The sequence below is a fragment of the Phocoena sinus genome, chromosome 10 (assembly GCF_008692025.1).
Source record: "Phocoena sinus isolate mPhoSin1 chromosome 10, mPhoSin1.pri, whole genome shotgun sequence".
NCBI classification, from domain to species: domain Eukaryota; kingdom Metazoa; phylum Chordata; class Mammalia; order Artiodactyla; family Phocoenidae; genus Phocoena; species Phocoena sinus.
The window spans coordinates 101,487,693-101,509,023 of NC_045772.1; the positions used below are offsets into that span (position 1 = coordinate 101,487,693).

At 55.8% G+C, this 21,331-nt stretch overlaps 1 protein-coding gene across 1 annotated transcript in view; it reads left to right on the forward strand.

Moving 5' to 3' along the window:
* Positions 1-4,206: 4,206 nt before the first annotated feature.
* Positions 4,207-21,331, forward strand: part of CACNA1C (calcium voltage-gated channel subunit alpha1 C) — a 465,996-nt gene continuing 448,871 nt past the window's right edge. Inside the window, 1 exon segment of the mRNA XM_032644404.1 lies at positions 4,207-4,792. Within this exon segment, the coding sequence (XP_032500295.1) occupies positions 4,744-4,792 (49 nt within the window). The 5' untranslated portion in view covers positions 4,207-4,743.

Consider the following 21,331-nt stretch of genomic DNA (forward strand, 5'->3'; position numbering starts at 1 on the left):
TATAGCTGATTTACAATGTTGTGTAAGTTTCAGGTGTGCAGCAAAGTGATTTGGTTATACATACATATATCTGTATCTACTCTTTTCTGGATTCTTTACCATTATGGTTTATTACAGGATATTGAGTAGAGTTGCCTGTGCTCTACAGCAGGTCCTTGTTGTTTAGCTATTTTATATATAGTAGTGTGTATATATTAATCCCAAACTCCTAACTTATCTCTCCCTCCCTGCTCCTTTGGTAAAGCATAAGTTTGTTTTCTTTGTCTGTGAGTCTGTTTCTGTTTCATAAACAAGTTTGTATCATATTTTAGATTCCGCATATGAGTGATATCATATGATATTTCTCTGTCTGACTTACTTCACTTAGTTTGAGAATCTCTAGGTCCATCCATGTTGCTGCAAATGGCCTTATTTCATTCTTCTTTACGGCTGAGTCGTATTCCATTGTGTACACTGTATATATGTGCCACATCTTCTTTATCCGTTCATCTGTCAGTGGACACTTAGGTTGCTTCCTTGTCTTGACTATTGTGAATAGTGCTGCTATGAACGCTGGGGTGCACGGATCTTTTCGAATTAGAGTTTTCTGGATATACGCCCAGGAGTCGGATCACTGGATTATATGGTAACTCTATTCTTCGTTTTTAAAGGAAACTCCATACTGTTTTCCATAGCGGCTGCTGTAATAATCTCTTACTCTTATCATCTAACCAACCTTTTCTGTTGGATATTTAGATGGTTTCCAAGTTTCTCACTCTTACGAATGAACTGTAATTAACAAGTTCATTACACTCTTAATTGCTTCCAAAGGGTGTATTTGTGGTCATTTAAGGAATCTTTCCCAGAGTGAATCAGGCACTCGACATACAGTGAGCTCCCTATATACCAAGCATTATGCTTTGCACAAAGAAAAATGAACACAGTTCTCTCTCTGAAGACATTTAAGATGTAGCGGGAAGGGGGGCGGAGAAAAGGCACATCTGTATCCAGACATTACAGCACACACCACGCGGGAAGAGTGCACACACACAGCGGCCGGGGAGGGCAGAGGGGAGAACGCCTTCACCAGAGAGTCAAATCACGCCACGAAAGATAGAAAGAGCCCCCTTCTCGGCTCCCACCATCTCCCAACCCCCCACTCGGAATTCAGGATGGTTTCCGTTCGTCACGTTGAGAATCTGTTCCCTGGAAAGGGAGCACTGAAGGCTGTGTTCCGAAGTTAGAAGCTGAGATGTGGGTGCTCATTGCAAGACCAAATATTTTGGAAGTACCTTTCTCTGGAAGGGAAAGAACGCGTTTCACAGCTGGAAAGCGAAGTGAAAAACGAAGCTAGAGAGGCATGAAGGTAATATTTACTTGCTAGATTTACACAGTGCCTACCCTGAGAAAAGCCTGGCTGCAAATCCCATCTGTGCCCCTGACACAGGGCACCCGCTCTCAGTTACCGGGCTCCCTGTGAATTCCCTGGGTCACACTTGGCAATCATTTTACTGTCACTTTAAACTGCTCGGTCCCCTGCCCTGCCCCAGCTGACCCTCGGTCACCCCTTTGAGCATAGGATCATGGTACCAACACGTGTTTGGAGTCAGACCCTCCTGGGCTAAGTCCAGGCTCCGCAGTCTACCAGCTGGATGACTCTGGACACGTAAAATTTCTAAGTCTCAGTTTCCACATCTGTAAAATGGGGATAGCAATCACAACAGTAATACCAGCCTTATCCTTGTAATGAGGATTAAGGGAGATAACGGGGTGAAACACCTATCACAGCCCGGCGCACTCAGCAGTGTTAGCTCCTGTTATCATTCCTGCAGTGCAGTGTGTAAAGGGGGGCAGACTGATTTTAATATTAGTTTAAACAAACAGGTGCACGGGTCTCTGAGACACAGGCCTATAATGCACCGTAAAGCTAAATGGAAGCGATATTTGGATTTCTGTCATTTCTGATTTTCTCTCTTAGCTTGAAAATTGAGGATGAACACACCAGAATGGTAAAGAGGCCAGATTTCTCTAGACCACTGTTCACAGTAGAATGAAGATAACGGATAAAGCCTAATGCGTCTCACAGGGGCCTTTGCATTTTAAGCTGGGGCCCAAACCCTTGGCCAAAGGAATGGGGCTGGAGCAGTGAGGTTTCAGACATGCACGACGGTGCCAATGGAGGCATTTTGATGCAGGACTGAGATGCAGGCATTTCAGGTACTCACACACTCATTCCACACATACTTATTAACTACCCTCTGCTAGACATTGTTCTGTACACTTGAGGTTTACATTTTAGTGGGGAATACAGACAATAAACAATACAATGAATGAATAAGTAGACCGTACAGCATGTTAGACAGAGATTAAACACCAATTAAAAAGTAGCGGAAGGGGAGATTGAGAGCGCTGGAGGGGCTGGTTGCGGGAGTGGTTCCAGGCCCTCCGCATATATCAAAGTCCGTGGGCTCTCAAGTCCCTTTTACAAAATAGTGTCGTTTGGTCCCCCCACCCTGCAACTCCCGGTTCTGTATCCGCGGTTCTGCATCCATGGCTTCGCAACCCGCGGATACTGAGGTCTGAATGTACTAAGTACGGTTGGTGGTCAGGGTGAACCTCGCTGAGAAAGTGAGATTTGAGCAGTCTTGAAGAAAGTGAGGGGTTCATCAGGTGGGTAGCTGAGGAGAGGGCTGCAGGCAGTAGGGACAGCTAGAGCAAAGGGCTCCAGGGGTGTGTGTGTGTGTGTGAGAGAGAGAGAGAGAGAGAGAGGGAGAGGTGTTCCTGGAGAGTCTGGGGTACTGCTAGGAGCTAGTGAGGCTGGAGCAGTGGGAGACCAGGAGGGGAGGCCATAAGAGCAGCTGTACCCGCTGTTTCTGTGGGTCCCTGGAGGCTGCTCTGAGGACCTGACTTTTACTAAGTGAACTGGGGACCTCTGGGGGGTTTGCGCAGTGCGGTGCTGGGACAGGTCCCTTTAGATGCCATATTGAGAAGATACCAAAGTAGGGGAGGGAGGGTAGACGCGGGGCAGCAGTCTCTGCGGGAACTCAGGTGAGGGACCATGTCGGCTCAGACCTCGGGGTAGCAACAGGGGAACTGAGAAGTGGTCACATGCACGATTTTTCGGGATTTCCCGAAGGACCAGATGAGAGGATGAGAGAGAAAGGAGTCAAGAACGACTCCAGGTTTTTGGCCCCATCCGCTGAGATGGGGAGGCTGCTGAGGAGCAGGTTTTGCACAGAGAATAAGGAGTTCGGCGTTTGGAAACGTTAGGTTTGAGATGTCCGTCCACCTCCGAGCAGAGACCGAGAGCGCTGGGTAGCCTGGCGTTCAGGAAGAGAGGTCTGGGCTGGACACACCGAGCTGGATGGGCTCCCCCGAGGAGGAGTGCGGATGGGGAGGGGGGGGGTCTGAGGGTAGGAAGGTGGGCGTTTTCCCAAGAGGGAGCTGTAGGCACCCCTGCCAGGGCTCAGGCAGCCCCGCTCTCAGAAGCCCGGACCTGCAGGGGGTGCCATGGACCTTCAGTGGCTGCCTAAGTGACTGGGAGGAAGGTTTGCTGCTCCGGGAAGGACAGGCGCTCAACAGATTCCCGCCGGAGTGGCAGAAATAATTAAGAGGAGAAGGTGAGGATATCCTGGTAGCACACGTGCTCGGCGTCCTCGGAGGAATTAAGAAAACCCGGGTCTATTAGTCTGCTCAGACATCTAGGCACCGCTGCCTCGCCAGGAGGCTCCGCCTCTCGGGCCCTCTCTCTCTGCCCCCGTCTCTCCGCATCCACGCCACTCGTGCAACCGCCCTGGTCGTAATCCACCAAACAGAGCCGTGGCGCCGCGGCTCCTTTTGCTGTTTCTCGCAGTGGCCCGATCCGCAGAGACTCTAGGTGGGCAGATGGCCCCCCCCTCCTGGAGTTGCGCGCCAGAGGCCTCGCCGCCGAGGGGGCCGCGCAGGACGCGGGGGCCGGGGCGGGGCGCGAGGGGTGTGTCCGGGCGGCACGCGGGCCGAGGCGCGGGCGGCGGGGCGAGCGGGGGCTCGGGCCGGGCTCGAGTCGGCGCTGCGCGCCCCGCGCCGTGCGCCCCGCGCCGTGCGCCCGGCCCCGCGCGCCGCCGCCACATCTGGAAGCGTTCAGAGCGTCCGCCTGGGGCGCGCCGGGCGGGCGGGGCGGCGGGCCGCGGGGTGAGCGCCGCGCTTCGCGCTCCTGCCGGCGGCTCCCTCTCGCCGCCTCTGCAGAAACAGCTCCTGCCAGAGCGGCGCGCGGCGCGGCCCGGAGCGGCGGCGCCTTCCTGCCTCCTCGCCCTCGGGACTCGTCGGACCTTCGGGCAGAGGAAAGCGGAGCAGGGCCGGGGAGGACAAGCCGAGAGCGGGCGGAGACGGTTCAGGCCGGCGGCCGGCGGGCCTCTCCCGCCCTGGGGTCCGCGCTCCCCTCTCCCCTTCCGCCTCCTCTCGCTCTGCCTCCCCATTTATTTTTTCAAATGCTGTGGCCGCCAGAGGTGCGGCGCTGAATTCTTGGAAGGGGCCCGGATGTGCTGAGGATGCATTACAATTTCACTGAAGGAGGCAGTAGTGGAAAGGATCAGTTTTTGGTGTTTGATGCAATAATGGGAATCAGGTAATCATCAGAAGGGCAGAAGAGCGACTGCAGATCCACGGCTTCTTCGAATTCTGCACGAAAGCCGCCGGCCTCGGAGGAGGGATTAGTGCAGACCCGCTCGGGCGTGTTTGACATTTCTTCCTCTTTGTGGCTTCTCCTTTTCGAACAATTCTTGGTCCATGGTCAATGAAAACACGAGGATGTACATTCCGGAGGAAAACCACCAAGGTAAGGCTGGACCCCGCCGCCGCGCCCGCCGGCCTCGCCCGCGCGCCCCGCGGCCCCGGCCGTTCCCCGCCGCGCGTCCTTCTCCCTCAGCGGCCGGGGGCCCGCGAGACCCTGGCCGAACCGCGCGGAGCCCGAGCGGAAAATCCCCACCCCTCCCCCGCCCGCGCCCGCGGCCCCCGAGCCGCGCGTCCGGAGAATTCCGGGCGAGGGGAAAAGTTCCCAAGTGTCTGCTCCGGCCTCGCTGGCTCGCGCTCGCCGGGAGAGCCCGACTACCCGGCCGGCGACGCCCCAGCCCGGTGGGCCGGGGTCCTCGCCTCGCCCGGGCGCGGCTGGGAGTGCGCGCGCGCGCCCCGCGCCAGGCCGGCCGGCGCCCCCGCCCGGGCAGCGCGCTCCAAGGGGGCGGCTTCGAGTCTTGGCGCCTCTCCCTTCCCCTCTCCCTCTCTCTCCCTCTCCCTGTGGACCGCCCCCCCCCCCCCGCATCTCTCTCTTTCTCTCTCTCTCTCCCTGTGTCCCTCTTCTCCGGCTCACCTACACCCACCCACCTCTTTGCGGCCACTGACCCCCGCGCGCCTACGCCCCGTGTGTTCTTGTTCGCACCCACATGTGGGCTAGCACCTGAGGATGTCAGCGTTTAGAATTCGGGCGGTGTGTGGGCTCTGCTTTTTCGTGTTTTAAGGCAATAATAAAAGGGTGTGCCGAGCTCACGCGGCTGCACACTGTCGCCCAGTGTTTTCCCAGTATCTCCATCCTTGGCATCAAGTGTCAGCAGCTCCCCCTGAAAGAGGGAAAGGCTTTCAGGCAACTCCCCACTTCCTGGAAACTTTCTCCCTCACCGCCCCCCCCCCCGCCGCCCGTATTAACAAGTTATTATTTTTTGGCACTGCCCGGCAATTAAGATTATGATGGAGCAGAGAGGGACGGTCTTGCTGGAGTGCGGCCGCCTCCAGCTCCGTCTCTGCCTTCCCCGTGGCTTCCTCTGCCTCTGGGTGCAGGCTCTCTTGTCTCCCCGTTTCCCAAGCCTCCCTGTTTACACTCTTCCTTCCAATCTCTTCCTTCTCCATACCTGTCGCTGTTGGTCCGGCTACTTCCTGGGCATATCAAGGGCTTCTCTGAGGACAGCCTGGTGGAGGGGTTGTCTCCATCCCTCCCTCTCCTTTCCAGCCTCCTCCCTCCTTAGGCCCCCAGCCCCACCGCTAGCGGGCAGAGCCCCCACCCTTTAGAGCCAGAGGCTGCCAAGCAGCTTCCCTGGTCTCCGTCCAACCTGAAACTCATCTCCAGCTTGGGCAGCAGTGGGGGAATTTGGGCCTCTTTTAGTGGAAGGATTGTGTCAAGGGTCGTGGGTTCTAGGGTGAGCCAGGGCTTTGGGGTCACAAGGGAAGCTCTGTCCCTGGGTTTCTCTACGCCGTGCCCCACCCCTACCTGTTCCCCTGTCCCCTTCCTGATGGAGTCGTGGGTGGATTCGGAGGGAGGCCAGGAGGGACACAAAAGAAACGGTGATGTCTGTGAAGAGCAGGGGTGACTTTCTCCCCTCCAGGCTCCCGGCTCAGTCCGGGCGGCCTTGAGGTGGAGAGCCCAGTGGCCACGTCCTTGCCGTCCCTGACGGTGGCGGTGGCCTGTGGTCGTGATTATTGTTCACGTGGTGATAATCCTCAACAAACCCTGAACAGGTCACAGGCCTCTTCTCCATGCAGGACAAACCCTTTCTGGCCCTTTCCTTCCTTCCTTTTGCCCCTTGGTGTCCCAGCGCGCCCTCCCCACCCGTGTGCAGGGAGCAGACACTCAAAGTAGGAGCCGCGGCCCCGCGAGGTCTGTGGGGAAGATGGAGGGGCCGGCAGCAGGGAGCGTGGCCGGGCGCCGCCTTCCCAGCCACACGCCACAAACACTATGGCAACCTGGATCCCATTTCTCTCCCTTGAAGCCGCAGTGATTATATAATTCACAGAGCAGTTTTGCCTCCTTTCCCGGATGCGGTTCTCAGGTGTAAGAGCCCCAGGATCCCTGCCTCCCCTCCACCTCCCCACGTCCTGTCGTTGGCATGGCTGGGGTCTTCCTGGGGCAGGAGGGGAGGAGGGTGACGGAGGGGGGTGGGCAGACCTGGAGAAGCAGGGACGTCTGCCGGAAAGGGGTTGCTGTGGCTTCATAACTAACGGGGCAATGAAACGTACCCAGGGGTAGGGTTTCAGGAGCAGAGAGGGAAGAGGGAGCATTGCGCCGGGTGGTGACGGCGGAGTGCAAGGCTGGAGAAGTTGCCCGGGGCGGGGGTTACATCTTCCTCTTCCCAACAGACTCGAGTAGCTCAATGCAAGGCCTTTTCCCCCAGTTTTGCAGTGGTGTGTGTGTGTGTGTGTGTGTGTGTGTGTGTTGGGGGTCGGGGTGTGGACACGGGGGTCAGCACGTTGGGACAGCCCGCAGGTTCCCTGAGGGCTGGCCCCCGACCCTGGGTTCAGGCAGCAAGGGGCTCGTGAGCCTCCCCTCACCTCCAGCGCCCCATCTGCTCTGGTCCCACACCAGCCTCCCACTTTTCAGGGCTGATTTTCCATTGCAGCCTCCAGCTAGCAAATGAGTTTCTTAATAGTCAACCATTTAACAAATACAACATCAGAACGTCCCTTATCTGCTGGAGGCAAGGCAGAGGGGGAAGCGCGTTCTGGGAGTGGAAGACACGTTGTGCTTTTCTTTTCAGAGCACTGCTTAGCGATGCAGCAGATCGGCTATCATCATCATAGGAAAGTAATAAGAGTCATGATCAGTGGTCAGAGAGCGCTGTTACGTTACCTCAGCTTGCACAGGTTGAAGAAGGCACGACATCAGCTGCTGCTTCTTGGATTCTGCATGGAGGAACCCAGAGCGAAAGGGCTCTTGGGGTTCCAGATACTGTTCCTAATACTATTCACATACTTTCCAGGGTATCAGAGTACTTACAATAGAATATATTACAAGGATCAATTGTTCCTTATTTCCATGGAGCACATGCTAGCAGTACTTAAATGTGCTCACACACACACTGAATAAGGAAAAGCTATTTTAAATAGATTTGCACAAGAGCCGAGAGCCCTTTGGGGACCTGGTGCGTAGCAGACAGGAATACTGGTGATGCAGCCCTGACACCGTTGCACGTCGGTGCCTCGCCTTGGGTGAATGGTTCTCTACAGGTAGATGCTACAGGTACAGTAGATGGTGAGCCGTTGGCCCCTGAGTCTCGGGGATGACTTGGGACTCTTCCTTCTGTTTTCTCTGTGATTTAAAACTGCCCGAGGTGGGTTCTTCTGGGTGTAAGACAGATGCAAAAGGAGACGCGGGGACGTCCTGGGTGGGGGTCTGAGGCCCTGCTGGTCTTTGCATCCGCACCTCCTAGCACGGGCCTTGACGCTTGACGGATGAATGCCGCCCCCAGACCAGAGGGGGTGTGCTTTCTGCCTCTTCCAGGAGGTGGCGCCCCAGGGCTTGGGAGTCAGGAGGGGCACCTGCGGGGCTGGGCAAGGGGGCCGAGGCTCCGCAGGGCACTTCTTGCGGCTGTGCCTCGGTCTGCGTGCCTGCCCCAGGGCGGAGGCCTCCGAAGACCAGAGTGCCCGCCGCACGCACACCAGGGGCCCCCAGCACGACCTGCCCTCGCCGACCTCTCACCCTCTCTCCGGTAACGACCCCACTTTGGATTTCGCCCTCCTGCCGCAGCCTCGCCTCGATCTCTAGCACAGGCGGCATCCTGCTTGCCTGAACCCGTTACGGCCCTATATTAACCTCCTCCCCGTATTCATTTTCTCACCAGGGCTTGGTAACCAGAGGGGCCCGGGGGTCCCAGGCCCAGAGTGTGGGAGCTGGAAAGCCTGGCCGGTAGGGTTGCAGAGCTTGTCAGCTCAAAGGCAAGGAGACATTTTCCTAACTTTATTAGGGGAAAAACACAACAACAACTGGGTACACGTCACAGCTGTTTACGAATCTGGCTGGTCCCATGCTGGGTAATGGCAGCAGAGCTCCCGAGACCTGGGTTAGGAAGTAACTGAGATTTGTTCTAACTTTCAGTGCTGTGTTCCAGCTCCCGGGGTTTTCTTTTCTATCCCTTTCTCCGCTCAGCTTTCTCGGTTGTTGTAGCGAGTTCCTGGGTCCGAGAGCCCTGGCCGCGGAGGAGCTGAGAATGTGCGGGCGTGGCTGGAGCACCCTCGTCCTGTCCCTGGGAACCTCCTGCTGGGGTCTGCCACGTGGTGGTGACCAGTCGGCCAGTAGCATCCCGCTGGTCCCCGTGGGGACTCTGGAATCTGCGCTCTGCCTTCGAAATCGGTAGATGACTTTATTTTCCAGGGTGGACTAAAGAAAGTTGATGGCTTGTTCGGGAAATACCTGGAGACTTAACAACCGCACTACTTAGCGAGATAATCGCACTGACTTAGCCTCCTCCTAGGTTCTGTCCCCGCGGTTGCCTAAGTTGATGGTGGGCTGTGCAGAGGAGAGCAGAAGACTGATTTTAAAAAAAAAACAAAGGCACGGGGATTGTGCAAAACATCACGTGGTGAATATTTGATGACATAAGTGCTAAACGCTCTGGTAATGAAACAACGCTGCCAGCCACGGCTGTCGTTATTGACATAATTTAGTAAACACCTGTTTACATGAACCTCAAGGCTAGGTACTGTACAAAACAAGTAAAAATGACAGGATGCCCCTGGGAAAACCGAGGCCCTTCAGCACTGTTTCAGAGCCGGGACGCAGGGACTACCCCGCATCCCTGGGGGGGACGCAGAATGGGGGCTGACGTGACTCCTGTGTGTGTGGCTTGCGTCCCAGATGGGGTGCCCATTGCTTAAGGCCAGGCCTTGACCTGGGGCCCCGGGGGCCTCGCTGCCTCCTTGCCGCGGGCAGGGGACCCGGGAGGCACAGCTGTGAGCGGGCCTCAGGGGCCGCAGGAGGAGACCCAGCTCCCTGGGGTATCTGGGGGAGCGTGGGGCACACAGCCGCTACTTGTGGAACTGAGTTAATCTAAGTGGGGATCCACGGGACAAGGGAGGGCAGTTTGGGCCCGCAGGTCAGGAGGGAAACAGAGGTTGAAAATAGGCCCTCACTTCCCCGGAGATGCTGGGGATTTGGCATTGGGCAGAGGTGAGGCAGAGGGGGCTAACTGGCCAGAGCTCGAAATCCCATGGTCCCTTCCCCCAGGCCCCAGCCAGGCTGCCACCGCACGGCCGCTTCACTGTGGTGCTCAGGTGCTGTGCTGTGTGTGTGTGTGTGTGTGTGTGTGAGAGAGAGAGAGAGAGAGAGAGAGAGAGAGAGAGAGAGAGAGAGAGAGAGAGAGACGGGGCAAGGAGGGGGCGGTTCCACACTCATGTTCTCTGAAGGGTTGTCAGGCAGACCTAGAATAAATGCGTCTCTTCGGGAATTCACTCTCTAGGATCAGGAGGTTTTATGGGCAAAGGAACCTGAGGAACAAACTCCGTTTCCAGTTGAGAAGACAGGCTCCTGCAGGGTCACCCAGGAGGGGCAGGACTGGAGCCCGGCCTTGGTTCTCCACCCTCCTGCCACCTCCTGACCGTGCATGGTGTTTCTGGGTAGCCTTTGCCTGGTCACCCTCTTACCCTCCCCGCCAGCCTCCTCTGCTGATGCCACCTTTGTTCCGGCCGAAGTCCTGTCTGAGGTATTAGGTTTGGAAACAGAGCTGGGGGCTGCCTCTCACTGGGAAGGTTGAAGCGTCATCTTAGACAACAGGGGAAAGGTTCATACGTGTCCACAGGAAACCCCTGCAAAACTCAGATCACTGCTCTGTCTGCGAACGGACGTGCCTCCAGGCCTTTTTATTTGCTCACTTCCTTTCTGCCCCAGTCAGGGCTCATTTCGGCCCCTGAGGGAGAGGCCAGGCTGGGCTGTCGGGCTGCCTTGGCGAGGGGTTGGGGGCTGTTTGTGGACGGGCCGACTTTGCTGTGCGTAGAAACGACAGGGCCGGTGGACGTGCAGGTGAACTGCAGGTAGAACAGGTAGAAAGCCCGGGGCGGTCAGGCTGCCGCGGCCAGAGGCCAGGCTGCCCCTGAGTCTACCAAGGTGTGGGAACAAAGGCTCCCCTGCTCCCTTGTGTGGGGCTGGTCCCCTAGGACCCCTTCTCTTCCCGGGAGATATTTAGGTAAGGAGAGGTCTAAATTCAGCATGGGAAAGGGATCATCTGGGGCCTCTTTCCGACGTTCCCACCATCCCCAAGCCTTTGGCATCTGACCTGATGCTCCCAGAGACCGGAAGGCCTGTGAGGCTGACCTGGTCTCTAGCTTTAAGACAGGGCCTGAGCCCGACTCACTCTCTGAGGTGTAGCCTCTGAGACCCCTGGAGGAAGCCACCATCGCAGAACACAGTATTGCCATAATTTCATGAAATATTCAAGCTGCCCATTTGCCAACAGGGGTTTCTTTTAATACGCTCGGCTACACGTGGTGCTGCCCGCTGGAAACTAGCTGAAGGGAAAATAAAATAATCTTGTCTCCTGTCTTTTAGAGAAGCAAGCCAAAATCCAGACAGTAAACGAGTGTTCTTCCCCGTATTGCCTGTGGGCAGAAATGTTGAGAAATGTTGACTTGATTACTCAATTAAGCTCTATTTACTTTGTAACCATTGTGTCATGTTCAGTCATTTATATATTTTTCTCCTTCCAAAATAAGCCATGTCGGGCTAAAACCTTTCAAAGGTGTTAGTTAGCAAAAGTAAAGAAAGAAAGAAAGAAAAATAAACAAGGCCACACTAGAAAATGACGTGGTTCACAGTCTTTGACTCTCTCTGAGAGTTTTGAAGGAATCAGGTCTCCTATTTTTCATCTGTAGAACGGAGACAGTAATCCTTAGCCGGTTGGCTTTGGCTTTGCAGGGCAGACGCGAGGCTCCGCATGGGAGGGTGAGTGTAAATCACTGCATGGTGGCAGCTGTTCTTAGCTCTTCTTGAGTCAGCGGGATCCCGGGACTGTGGGACCAACCTGAGGGTCAGGACCCCGGGAGGCAGGGCTTCCTCACGGCCTTGGCACGTGATCCCCGCCTGCAGCCTGAGGCCCGGGGTTCTGCCTTCTGAACTGGCCAGAAGTCCTCTGCTGGTCCACACGTGCGAAGATAGGGCCACTGAGAGCAGGACGCAGCCTGGCGGGCCACTCAGTCTGTCCTCACTTTCCAACATGAATTCGCCAAACCTAAACGTCACTCCTCGGTACGCGAGGACAGGCTGCCTGGCAAATAGAACTTTGCTTCAAATGTAAGCCTTGGCTTGGGAAAATAAACTACTTTTTAAAGGTATACAGCAAAAGTGCTGGTAGTTTGTAGGTAAAGGGAGGGAGCAGTTCCATCCGGCATCTTAAGACACCAGGCAAAATAGGAAAGGGCTTTAATGTCACATCTTAAATGACAGACTAGCCTTTAGTTTCCTGAAGCAAAAACAGTCTCATCGTCAAAAAGCATGCTGGGAGGGCTTCCCTGGTGGCGCAGTGGTTGAGAGTCCGCCTGCCGATGCGGGGGACGCGGGTTCGTGCCCCGGCCCGGGAAGATCCCACGTGCCGCGGAGCGGCTGGGCCGGTGAGCCATGGCCGCTGAGCCTGCGCGTCCGGAGCCTGTGCTCCGCAACGGGAAGGGTCACGGCAGTGAGAGGCCCGCGTACCGCAAAAACAAAACAAAACAAAACAAAAAGCGTGCTGGGAAACGTGCGTTTCAGTTTGCACCTTGCTCCCGTTGACACCCACCCCACCCCGGCCTCTGGGCCTGTGACCTACGGGGCCGTCCACGTTTTTATTTTTATTTAAAATAATCTGTATTGCCGTGCAGCATCCATCGTTTTGTATTTGTAGACTGGGCAGAAGCGGTAGCCGCCATGTACCGGACGTCAGCGTGCCCAGCGCTGCGTCCTACGCCCATCCTATGGGTGGGTATTAATGACATGTTTCAGATGAGGAAACCAAGGACCAGTGGTCTTGGGTAACGTGGCCAAGGTCATCCAGACGCTGTTGGAGACGGGAATGAAGTTCAGGTCTGTTGGACTTTCCAAGCATGTGCTGTCTCGCTTCTCTCTCCACGTGGGGCTGAGGAAAGATGACCTTGAGCCAGCCTGGCGGAGCCTGGCTTGGATTTGCTCTGTGAAAGCTCCGGCTTCCGCTGGTCACTGTGGTGGACAAGTAGCCGAACGCTCCTTCTTCTCTGTGGTCACTCCACACGCCTCCCCTCCCACTTCCTCCTCTAGCTGTGCGTTTGTTCCCGAGGTTCCTGCCTGGACCCTGCTTGGTCCTCAGATCCCAGTGGGGACCTCCATCTGTCCAGCCTTGGCTTTGAGATGACCGCTTCGTGGCGGGGCCTCGCTTCACCACGTTCTTGGAACGTCTTCCCAGTAATTCCCTCCTGGAAATAAGGCCCTCCATTCTCCAACGAGGTCCTCGTGAGCTCGGGACCCATCCTTGCAGGCTGAGCACCCTGACTGCATGCGTTGTGCATTTATTGATTTTTAAAGGACATCTTGGTGGAGATATAGTTCACTTACCGTAAATGATACACTTCACGTACCTTTAAAGTGTACAGTCCAGTGAAGTTGAGTATTTTTACAGGGCTGTGCAACCATCACCACTGTCCAGTTCGTGCATATTTTCATCATCCCAAAGAGAAACCCCGCACCCACTGGCAGTCACTCCCCGTACCCGCTCCGACCCCTGTAAGCCTGTGTGACTGTGGTTTCTCGTGCGTCACTGACAGTAACTGAACTGATGTTAATTTGGTCACTGGGGCTCACCTGTGTCGTCTCACTGAGGGCCGCACATTCCCTGCATTCAGATCTAGGTCTTCTGTGACAGTTCACCTGATAAGTGATCCACGTGATAAATGTTGCAGTTAAAAGGAAGCACATGAGGTTAGTTAGGGGCCTGGGTGTCGTTTGGAGGCGAGGTCAAGCACTTTCTTTCAGTTACATGAAAAGTGATTTTAAGATTTATTTCTTTTAACTATCTGAGCAAAGCTAAGTCTATTAGTCACATCTACTGGTAGTTGAAGATGTGAATTATGACCTTTAAAATTTCTTTTATTATGAAATACATAAAACAAAATTTTCAATTTTAACCATTTTTAAGTACACAATTCAGTGGCATGAATTACATTCGCAGTGTTCTACACCGTTGCCAGGCTATTTCTTCACTCCAAACAGAAACTCTGTAACCTCTAAGTAACAACTCCCCATCCCACCCTCTCCTCAGCCTCTGGTAACATCTAGTCTGCTTTCTGTTTCTATGAATTTGCCTATTCTAGATATTTCATATAAGTTGAATCACACAATATTTGTCCTTTTGTGTCTGGCTTATTTCACTTGCATGGTGTTTTCAAGGCTCATCCACATTGTATTGTGGGTGTCAGAACTTCATTCCTTTTCATGGCTGAATATTCCACTGTGTGAACTGACCATGTCGTGCTTATCCATTTGTCAGTTGATGGACGCTTGGGCTGTTTCCACCTTTTGCTACTGTGAATGATGCTGCAGTTCACCTGATACATGATCCACGTGATAAATGATGCAGTTAAAAGGAAGCACATGGGGTTAGTTAGTTAGTACAAGTATCTGAGTTCCTCTTTTCAGTTCTGTAGGGTATAGACCTAGGAGTGGAATTGCTGGGTCTGAATTACGGCTTTTTGGTTAGAAGAGCCCATTTCCTTGTGTGGCTCCCCCAGTAGAATCCTGTGTAGACGAGGATATCGGATCAAGAAATTCCACTGTGGCAGTAGTGAGGGTCTGGTCTGTCCCCTGGGCTCCCAGGGCCGGTGTCAGAATTTTTACTTTAATTAGGTGTTTAACAATCCAGCGCTACTGGAGGAGTAACTGATGCTTCCCCCCTTCCCAAAATAATGAAGGTGTCCACATCCAGTTCAGCGCTCACCTTCCTGCCACCTGGGCTTTGTAAAGGCAGGAAACGGGTATTTGGCAAGACAGAGCTATTTGGTCTATCTGTCCCCGTCTGCCCGTCCGTAGTCCAGGAGTGCCCACGCCTGGGAACCGCGAGGACCCTGGGAGAGGATGGATGCTGTGTGGCCGGGTGAGACCCCCCCCATGGCCCTGCTTCTGCGCTGGTGGAGGGGCAGCATGGCCAGGAGGTTGCTGGTGAGGGGCCTCTGTCTCCAGCCCCGGGGGCTGCCTGGGGGGGAAAGCCGGGCCCAGGGCTGTTGCCTACTCCTCACACAGCTGCAGTCTAGGCGAGGGAGGGAAAGGTGTGTGAGGAACAGGGGACACCCGGGGAGGGAGTCAGGAAATCGGGAGGAGGGGAAGGCGACGGTAACACTTGGTGGCCCCTTGGGGAGATGGAGGGCCAATTAGTGACTCAGGAAACCCTTTCAAACTGGGGATGACTATTTCTTCCAAATATTGTTTTGTCTGAAAGTAATAACATCGTTTTACTTTCTGATTGTTTTAAAATACCTTTTAAATCCTCTTCACATCAGCTGTATTGGCAGTTTGTTTGTTTGTTTTAAACCCATTGAAGTAATGGGACGAGTTTTATTATTTCCATTTTTTCAGGTAAGGAAACCTGGGCTTAGAAAATTTGAACAACTTGCCTGGTTAGGGAAGTTGTTGACAGAGTATTGTATGGTAGACTTTCTCTTCTGTTTACCTAGGTGGGCTCCTCTATGTTCTGCCATCTATTCCTACAGAAGCCCTACTACGGTTAGACGGCTTTCTGGGCCAGAATACCTAGAACCCCTGTCCCCGGTCTGGGCTCCTGCTGTAGCCTGACCGTATCGTCTGGCTCCGTGTCCTGGCCCGGGCCCAGACCTCCCGCCTCGTGGCTGCCGAGATGCCCTTGCTGCATGCCCAGCTCCCTGGTTGGCGGGTTCTGCTGGGGCGCGTGTGTGTTCTTTCTTAGATTAGCAGAGGTGAGCGTGCTAAGACAGAATGCAGGTCAGGCCCTTCGCGGGCCGATACACTGAGTTTAATCCAACTTTTAGTAAATCCCCCTCTTGTGGGCTCTGCCTTCCCATCCCCTCCCTGGTCCGGCTCACAGGTGTGTCCTGGCCGCTGTCCAGAGCTGAAATGTTGCTCAGTGTGTCTCCAAGGTCAAAGCCTCTGTCACCGTGTCTAGCTGCCCAAGACGTCCTGGGGTTCCGAGCTGCACATCCGAGGGCATTACAGTGACTGAGATGTCACATGTGGTCTGCAGTGGAGAAGATCCTGTGCCTCTCTTTTTCAGTCATGTAAAAGGCAAAGTTTCTGACCTGTGCCCAGCTGTCTGAAAGATCGGGAGATGGGGAGCCTTTTCTCAGGATAAACTGACTGTGAAATGCCCTGAAAATGGGGAATCTCATGCCAATTTTGGTGGAAACAGTCCTAAGTTGCTTTTCCCCTCCCAGAATTGGGGCAGTTAGTCATTCTCACCATGTTTGGGGCACCTGCACTGTGTAAGGCAGTCTGCTCACAGGATCGCTGGATCCAAGGAGACCTTCAGGGTGACGGCCCCTCAGCTATCCCATCCTCTGGGGAGTGTGTAGTCCAGTAGGAAGAAAGATGCACAGATGCCCACAGCTGAAATCAGGGGCAGAACATGCTTGACGTCACAGGGAGATAAAGACGAAGGGCTCACGGGCTTAAAGAAGGAGGGGGTACACTCAGATGCAGTAAATGGAGAAAGCACATATGACGGGGCTGACAGAGCTGAGCCTTGAAGGGGGGGCAGAAACAGGGTAGAGAGGAGGGCTCACGATCCCAACAGGAAGCATGGTGGTGACAGCCTCGTGCACTGGATTTTAAAGGAATGGGGAGTGGAGTTTGCTTAGCGTACAGGCAATGTGTGGGGAGGAGTGGAGAGAAGGCCGGAACACCAGGGAAGGGAATGTGTGGATAGCCCTCGCAGCAGGCTGGAGTTTGCATCCCATTCGGTGGGCTGCTCAAGGCCATCTGCAGTGTTCGAGCCAGGGGAAGGTGGACCAGAACTGCTCTTCCAGAAGCCTCGTCAGGTGGCAGGGTAGAGTGAAGTGGTGGGTCTGAGACCACAGGGCGGACAGTTCCCAGGCTGTTGCCATCGTCCAGGCGAGAGGGAAGAAGGGGTTTTCTCTACAAAAGCTGGAGGGCAAGAAAGCCCTCTGCCTACTTAGGAAGGGTTATCTAGATGGGAACGGCTATCTAGGTGGGCAGAACCATCTAAGTGGGTGGGGCTATCTAGGTGGGAGGGGTTATCTAGGTAGGTGGGGATATCTGTGTGGGTGGGGCGATCTACATGGGAAAGGCTGTCTAGGTGGGGAGGGTTACCTAGGTGGGAGGGGCTATCCAGGTGGGAGGGGCTATCCAGGTGGGAAGGATAGAGGGTGGATTTGGAGGGCTAACGGAGAGATACCCAGCATACATGCAGGATTAGAGTTCATTTAAAGGTGATATTTGAAGCTGTGGAAATGGATGAAATTATTAGGGAGAGAGAATAGAGGGAGGAGATGATGTAGGGCTGAGGACGGAGGAGCAGGTAAAACAGAGGAGGCAGAGCCAGAGGGGCCCGGGAGATGGAGGACAGCCTTGCGCCTGCGAGGTCATGGAGGGCAAGGGGAGGCCACTGCTGTCAGCGTCAGGTGGGACGGTGGGGAAGGGAGGTGGGAACTGAGAGCAGCCCCACTGGATTTGACCTGGTTCTCAGGGGACCTTGAGAGTCGGCTCGGGGCGACTGCCGTGCAGTCAGACTGTGTGATGCCGAGAGTGCCTGGCGGGCAGTGGGGCCACGTGAGGGCCACTCTTCCAGGAGTTTCGGCTGTGAGTGAGAAAAGAGGAGATGGATTTATTGGCACAGGAGAGAGTGGGAATGGATGGGCGGGGGGCTGTTGATGAAGCAGATGTGGACGAAGGCAGTAGGCAGTGGGGTAAGGACAGGAGGGGAAGGATTAGCCCCAGCTGAGGAGACGGAATTCTGTTCTGAGGAACAGACCTGAGCAGGTTGGCAGAGCGTGAGAAGCTGTAGAGTGGTGTTGGGGGGTGGGCGTGAGGCTGAAAGAGGAGGTATTAGGGGTCTGGGGGAAGAGAGACCTGCCTCTGGTGTTCCCACCCTACCTCCCCACCCCAGTCCGCACCAGCCGAGCTTTCCGGCCTAGGATGTGAGCCCTCTGGAGAACTGGCTAGCCTTCGTGAAGTGTTCAGCTCTGTGACTTTGTATCCTTATAATTATATCAGAATATCACGTTTCTGTTACCAACCCCTGGAATATCTCAGACTGGACCCCATTTGAGCTTGGCAATGCCTGGATTTCCCTGTAATCAAGACAGATATCCTGAATGTTTAAGGAAAGGACAGTAACACTCTTTGGGTGCCTTGGGAATGTCCCCTGCTGGTGGCATCGAGTTTACTCTCGGTCCAGGAGGAGTTGATGCCAGGAGACACCAGCAGAGACTCTGGTTGTGAGGGCAGAGTGGGTGGACTGGAGGGCCTCTCCCAGAGACGGGGTGGGGGGGGCGGCGGCTGGGGAGCTGGGGAGGCTGGGCCCCTGCACCTCCCCGGCGTCCTCCCGGCAGGGGAAATGTACCGACAGCCCCAGGCCCCAAGTCCCGCCCCTGTTCTCCAGCTCCTGCACCCACCCTCCACCGCCTCCACGTGAGATGCACCTGACCAAAGGGTGGGATACCTGGGGAGGAGTGAGACCTTTACCTGGAAGCCATTTTCGCTGCCTTTCTTGGCTCGGGAAGTGGCCCAGCCGCCATCTGCCTGCCCGGAAGCAGTGTGCCATGGCGGCCTTCTGGGGCCTGGTGCCCTGTCCGCCTGTGGGGCCCCATCTGGATACCTACCTGCAGAGTTTGGCCTTACTCTGATGAACCTCGAGGGCAGCGCTGACCCCAACCCAAGCTGTTGCTGGGTCCGGGCACAGAATGCTCTGGTTCCCCTTACCCCCTCCAGGGAAACTGAGGCAGAGTGTCAGCTGCAGAAGGAGCTCTGAGCCTGATGCACAGGCCTCCTCAGTGCCAGCCGTGTCAGTCTCCAGACAACGCGTCCCAGGCCTGGACCTTTGGAGTTTGGCTTGGCTTTGGTAGAATGGAGGAGGAGAGGAGAAAACCTCCAAAACAAAAATGCTCTTGAGGTGGGTGAAGTGACAGAATGGGCCTGGTGTCCTGGAGGGGGGACCCCCCGAGACATCACAGGATGAGGTCTCGTTCATGCCCGCTTGGCCATGGGTGGGCACAGGCCAGTGCCTCCCGAGTGGTTACAGTTAGGTCATGGTCTGAAATGGCAATAAAGGTCATCTACTCACGTTTACAGGCCCAGAAGTAAATGAACAGAAACTCTAAACTAGAGGCTGTTAGGGAAAGGTTCCTTGAGCACTTGGGGGCCCAGCTTACGAGTTCCTTGGCAAGGATCTGCATGTGGTATGTGCAGGTAGGTATGGGGTGTCACAGCTGCAGGTGTGTCTGGGCGCCAGGAGACCCGCGGGTAGAGGTACCTCCGCCTCTTGCTTTGGCGTTTTGTTGCATCACTCCCCTTCCCTGTGTCTGGGGATCTGTATCCACTCCCCCCAGCCCTCCAACTGAGAATCTGTTTACTCTTTTAACCCCACTTATAAATGACTATGACTTAAATATTGCAAAGGGATTAAGTGAAAGACAGCAGGAGAAAACGTTGTGAGTGTGGTCCATGCATACTGTCAGCAGTGTGGGGAAATGGTAGTGTAGGCTCAAATGCATAAGGAGTATTTATTTCTGAGCTAAGTTTTTTCTAAGAAAGAATGTCTTGGGGGAGGGGCAGGAAGAGTACAGAATAGCCCTGCTCCATGGTTTTGAAAATAGTAGCATAGAAAAGAGGCTTTGGGCTTTAACTGCGTGGAGGTGTCCCTGTGTCTCCTTAGCCTCTTGTGTATCAAGTGATTGAGGGGGGCTTGAATTGGGGTGCTTTACACACCACACAGTAGGTGTGACTAAGAGACACCTGCTTCCAAGGAAGTCTTTGTGAAGAAGCCTTATTGCATCTTGCATTCTTTTCCTTCCTTCTGGTTTCTTTCCTTAACACTGAAGCACATGTTTTGTAGTGTTTTGGGCAGTGGTCTATAGTGGTAAACTTCCTCAGTCTTTGTTTGAAGCTGTTTTTCTTTCTCTCTTCCTCCCTCCCTTCCTTCCCTCCCTCCCTTCCCTCCCTCCCTCCCTTCCCTCCCTCCCTCCCTTCCCTCCTTTCCCTCCCTCCCTCCCTCCCTTCCCTCCCTTCCCTCCCTCCCCTCCCTCCCTCCCCTCCCTTCCCTCCCTCCCTCCCCTCCCTTCCCTCCCTCCCTCCCCTCCCTCCCTCCCCTCCCTTCCCTCCCTCCCTCCCCTCCCTCCCTTCCCTCCCTTCCCTCCCTTCCCTCCCTTCCCTCCCTTCCCTCCCTCGCTCCCTCCCTTCCCTCCCTCCCCTCCCTCCCCTCCCTCCCTCCCCTCCCTTCCCTCCCTCCTTCCTTCCCTCCCTCCCTCCCTCCCCTCCCTCCCCTCCCTCCCTTCCCTCCCTCCCTTCCCTCCATCCTTCCCTCCCCTCCCTTCCCTCCCTCCCTCCCCTCCCTTCCCTCCCTCCTTCTTTCCCTCCCTCCCCTCCCTCCCTCCCCTCCCTCCCCTCCCTCCCTCCCCTCCCTCCCTCCCTCCCTTCCCTCCCTCCCTCCCCTCCCTCCCTTCCCTCCCTTCCCTCCCTTCCCTCCCTCGCTCCCTCCCTTCCCTCCCTCCCCTCCCTCCCCTCCCTCCCTCCCCTCCCTTCCCTCCCTCCTTCCTTCCCTCCCTCCCTTCCCTCCCTCCTTCCTTCCCTCCCTCCCTCCCTCCCCTCCCTTCCCTCCCTCCCCTCCCTTCCCTCCCTCCTTCCTTCCCTCTCTCCCTCCCTCCCCTCCCTCCCTTCCCTCCCTCCCTTCCCTCCATCCTTCCCTCCCCTCCCTTCCCTCCCTCCCTCCCCTCCCTTCCCTCCCTCCTTCTTTCCCTCCCTCCCCTCCCTCCCTCCCCTCCCTTCCCTCCCTCCCTCCCCTCCCTCCCTCCCCTCCCTTCCCTCCCTCCCTCCCCTCCCTCCCACCCCTCCCTCCCTCCCCTCCCTTCCCTCCCTCCCTCCCTCCCTCCCCTCCCTGCCTTCCCTCCCTTCCCTCCCTTCCCTCCCTTCCCTCCCTCGCTCCCTCCCTTCCCTCCCTCCCCTCCCTCCCCTCCCTCCCTCCCCTCCCTTCCCTCCCTCCTTCCTTCCCTCCCTCCCTCCCTCCCCTCCCTTCCCTCCCTCCCTCCCCTCCCTCCCACCCCTCCCTCCCTCCCCTCCTTTCCCTCCCTCCCTCCCTCCCTCCCCTCCCTCCCTTCCCTCCCTTCCCTCCCTTCCCTCCCTTCCCTCCCTCGCTCCCTCCCTTCCCTCCCTCCCCTCCCTCCCCTCCCTCCCTCCCCTCCCTTCCCTCCCTCCTTCCTTCCCTCCCTCCCTCCCTCCCCTCCCTTCCCTCCCTCCTTCCTTCCCTCCCTCCCTCCCTCCCCTTCCTTCCCTCCCTCCTTCCTTCCCTCCCTCCCTTCCCTCCCTCCCTCCCTCCTTCCTTCCTTCCTCTCTGTCTCTCTCTCTCTCCCCTCTCCCTCACTCATGAATGATGGTTTCGTCAGGTACACAATTCTGTGAGCTCTTGTCTTCTTTCAGCTGTTT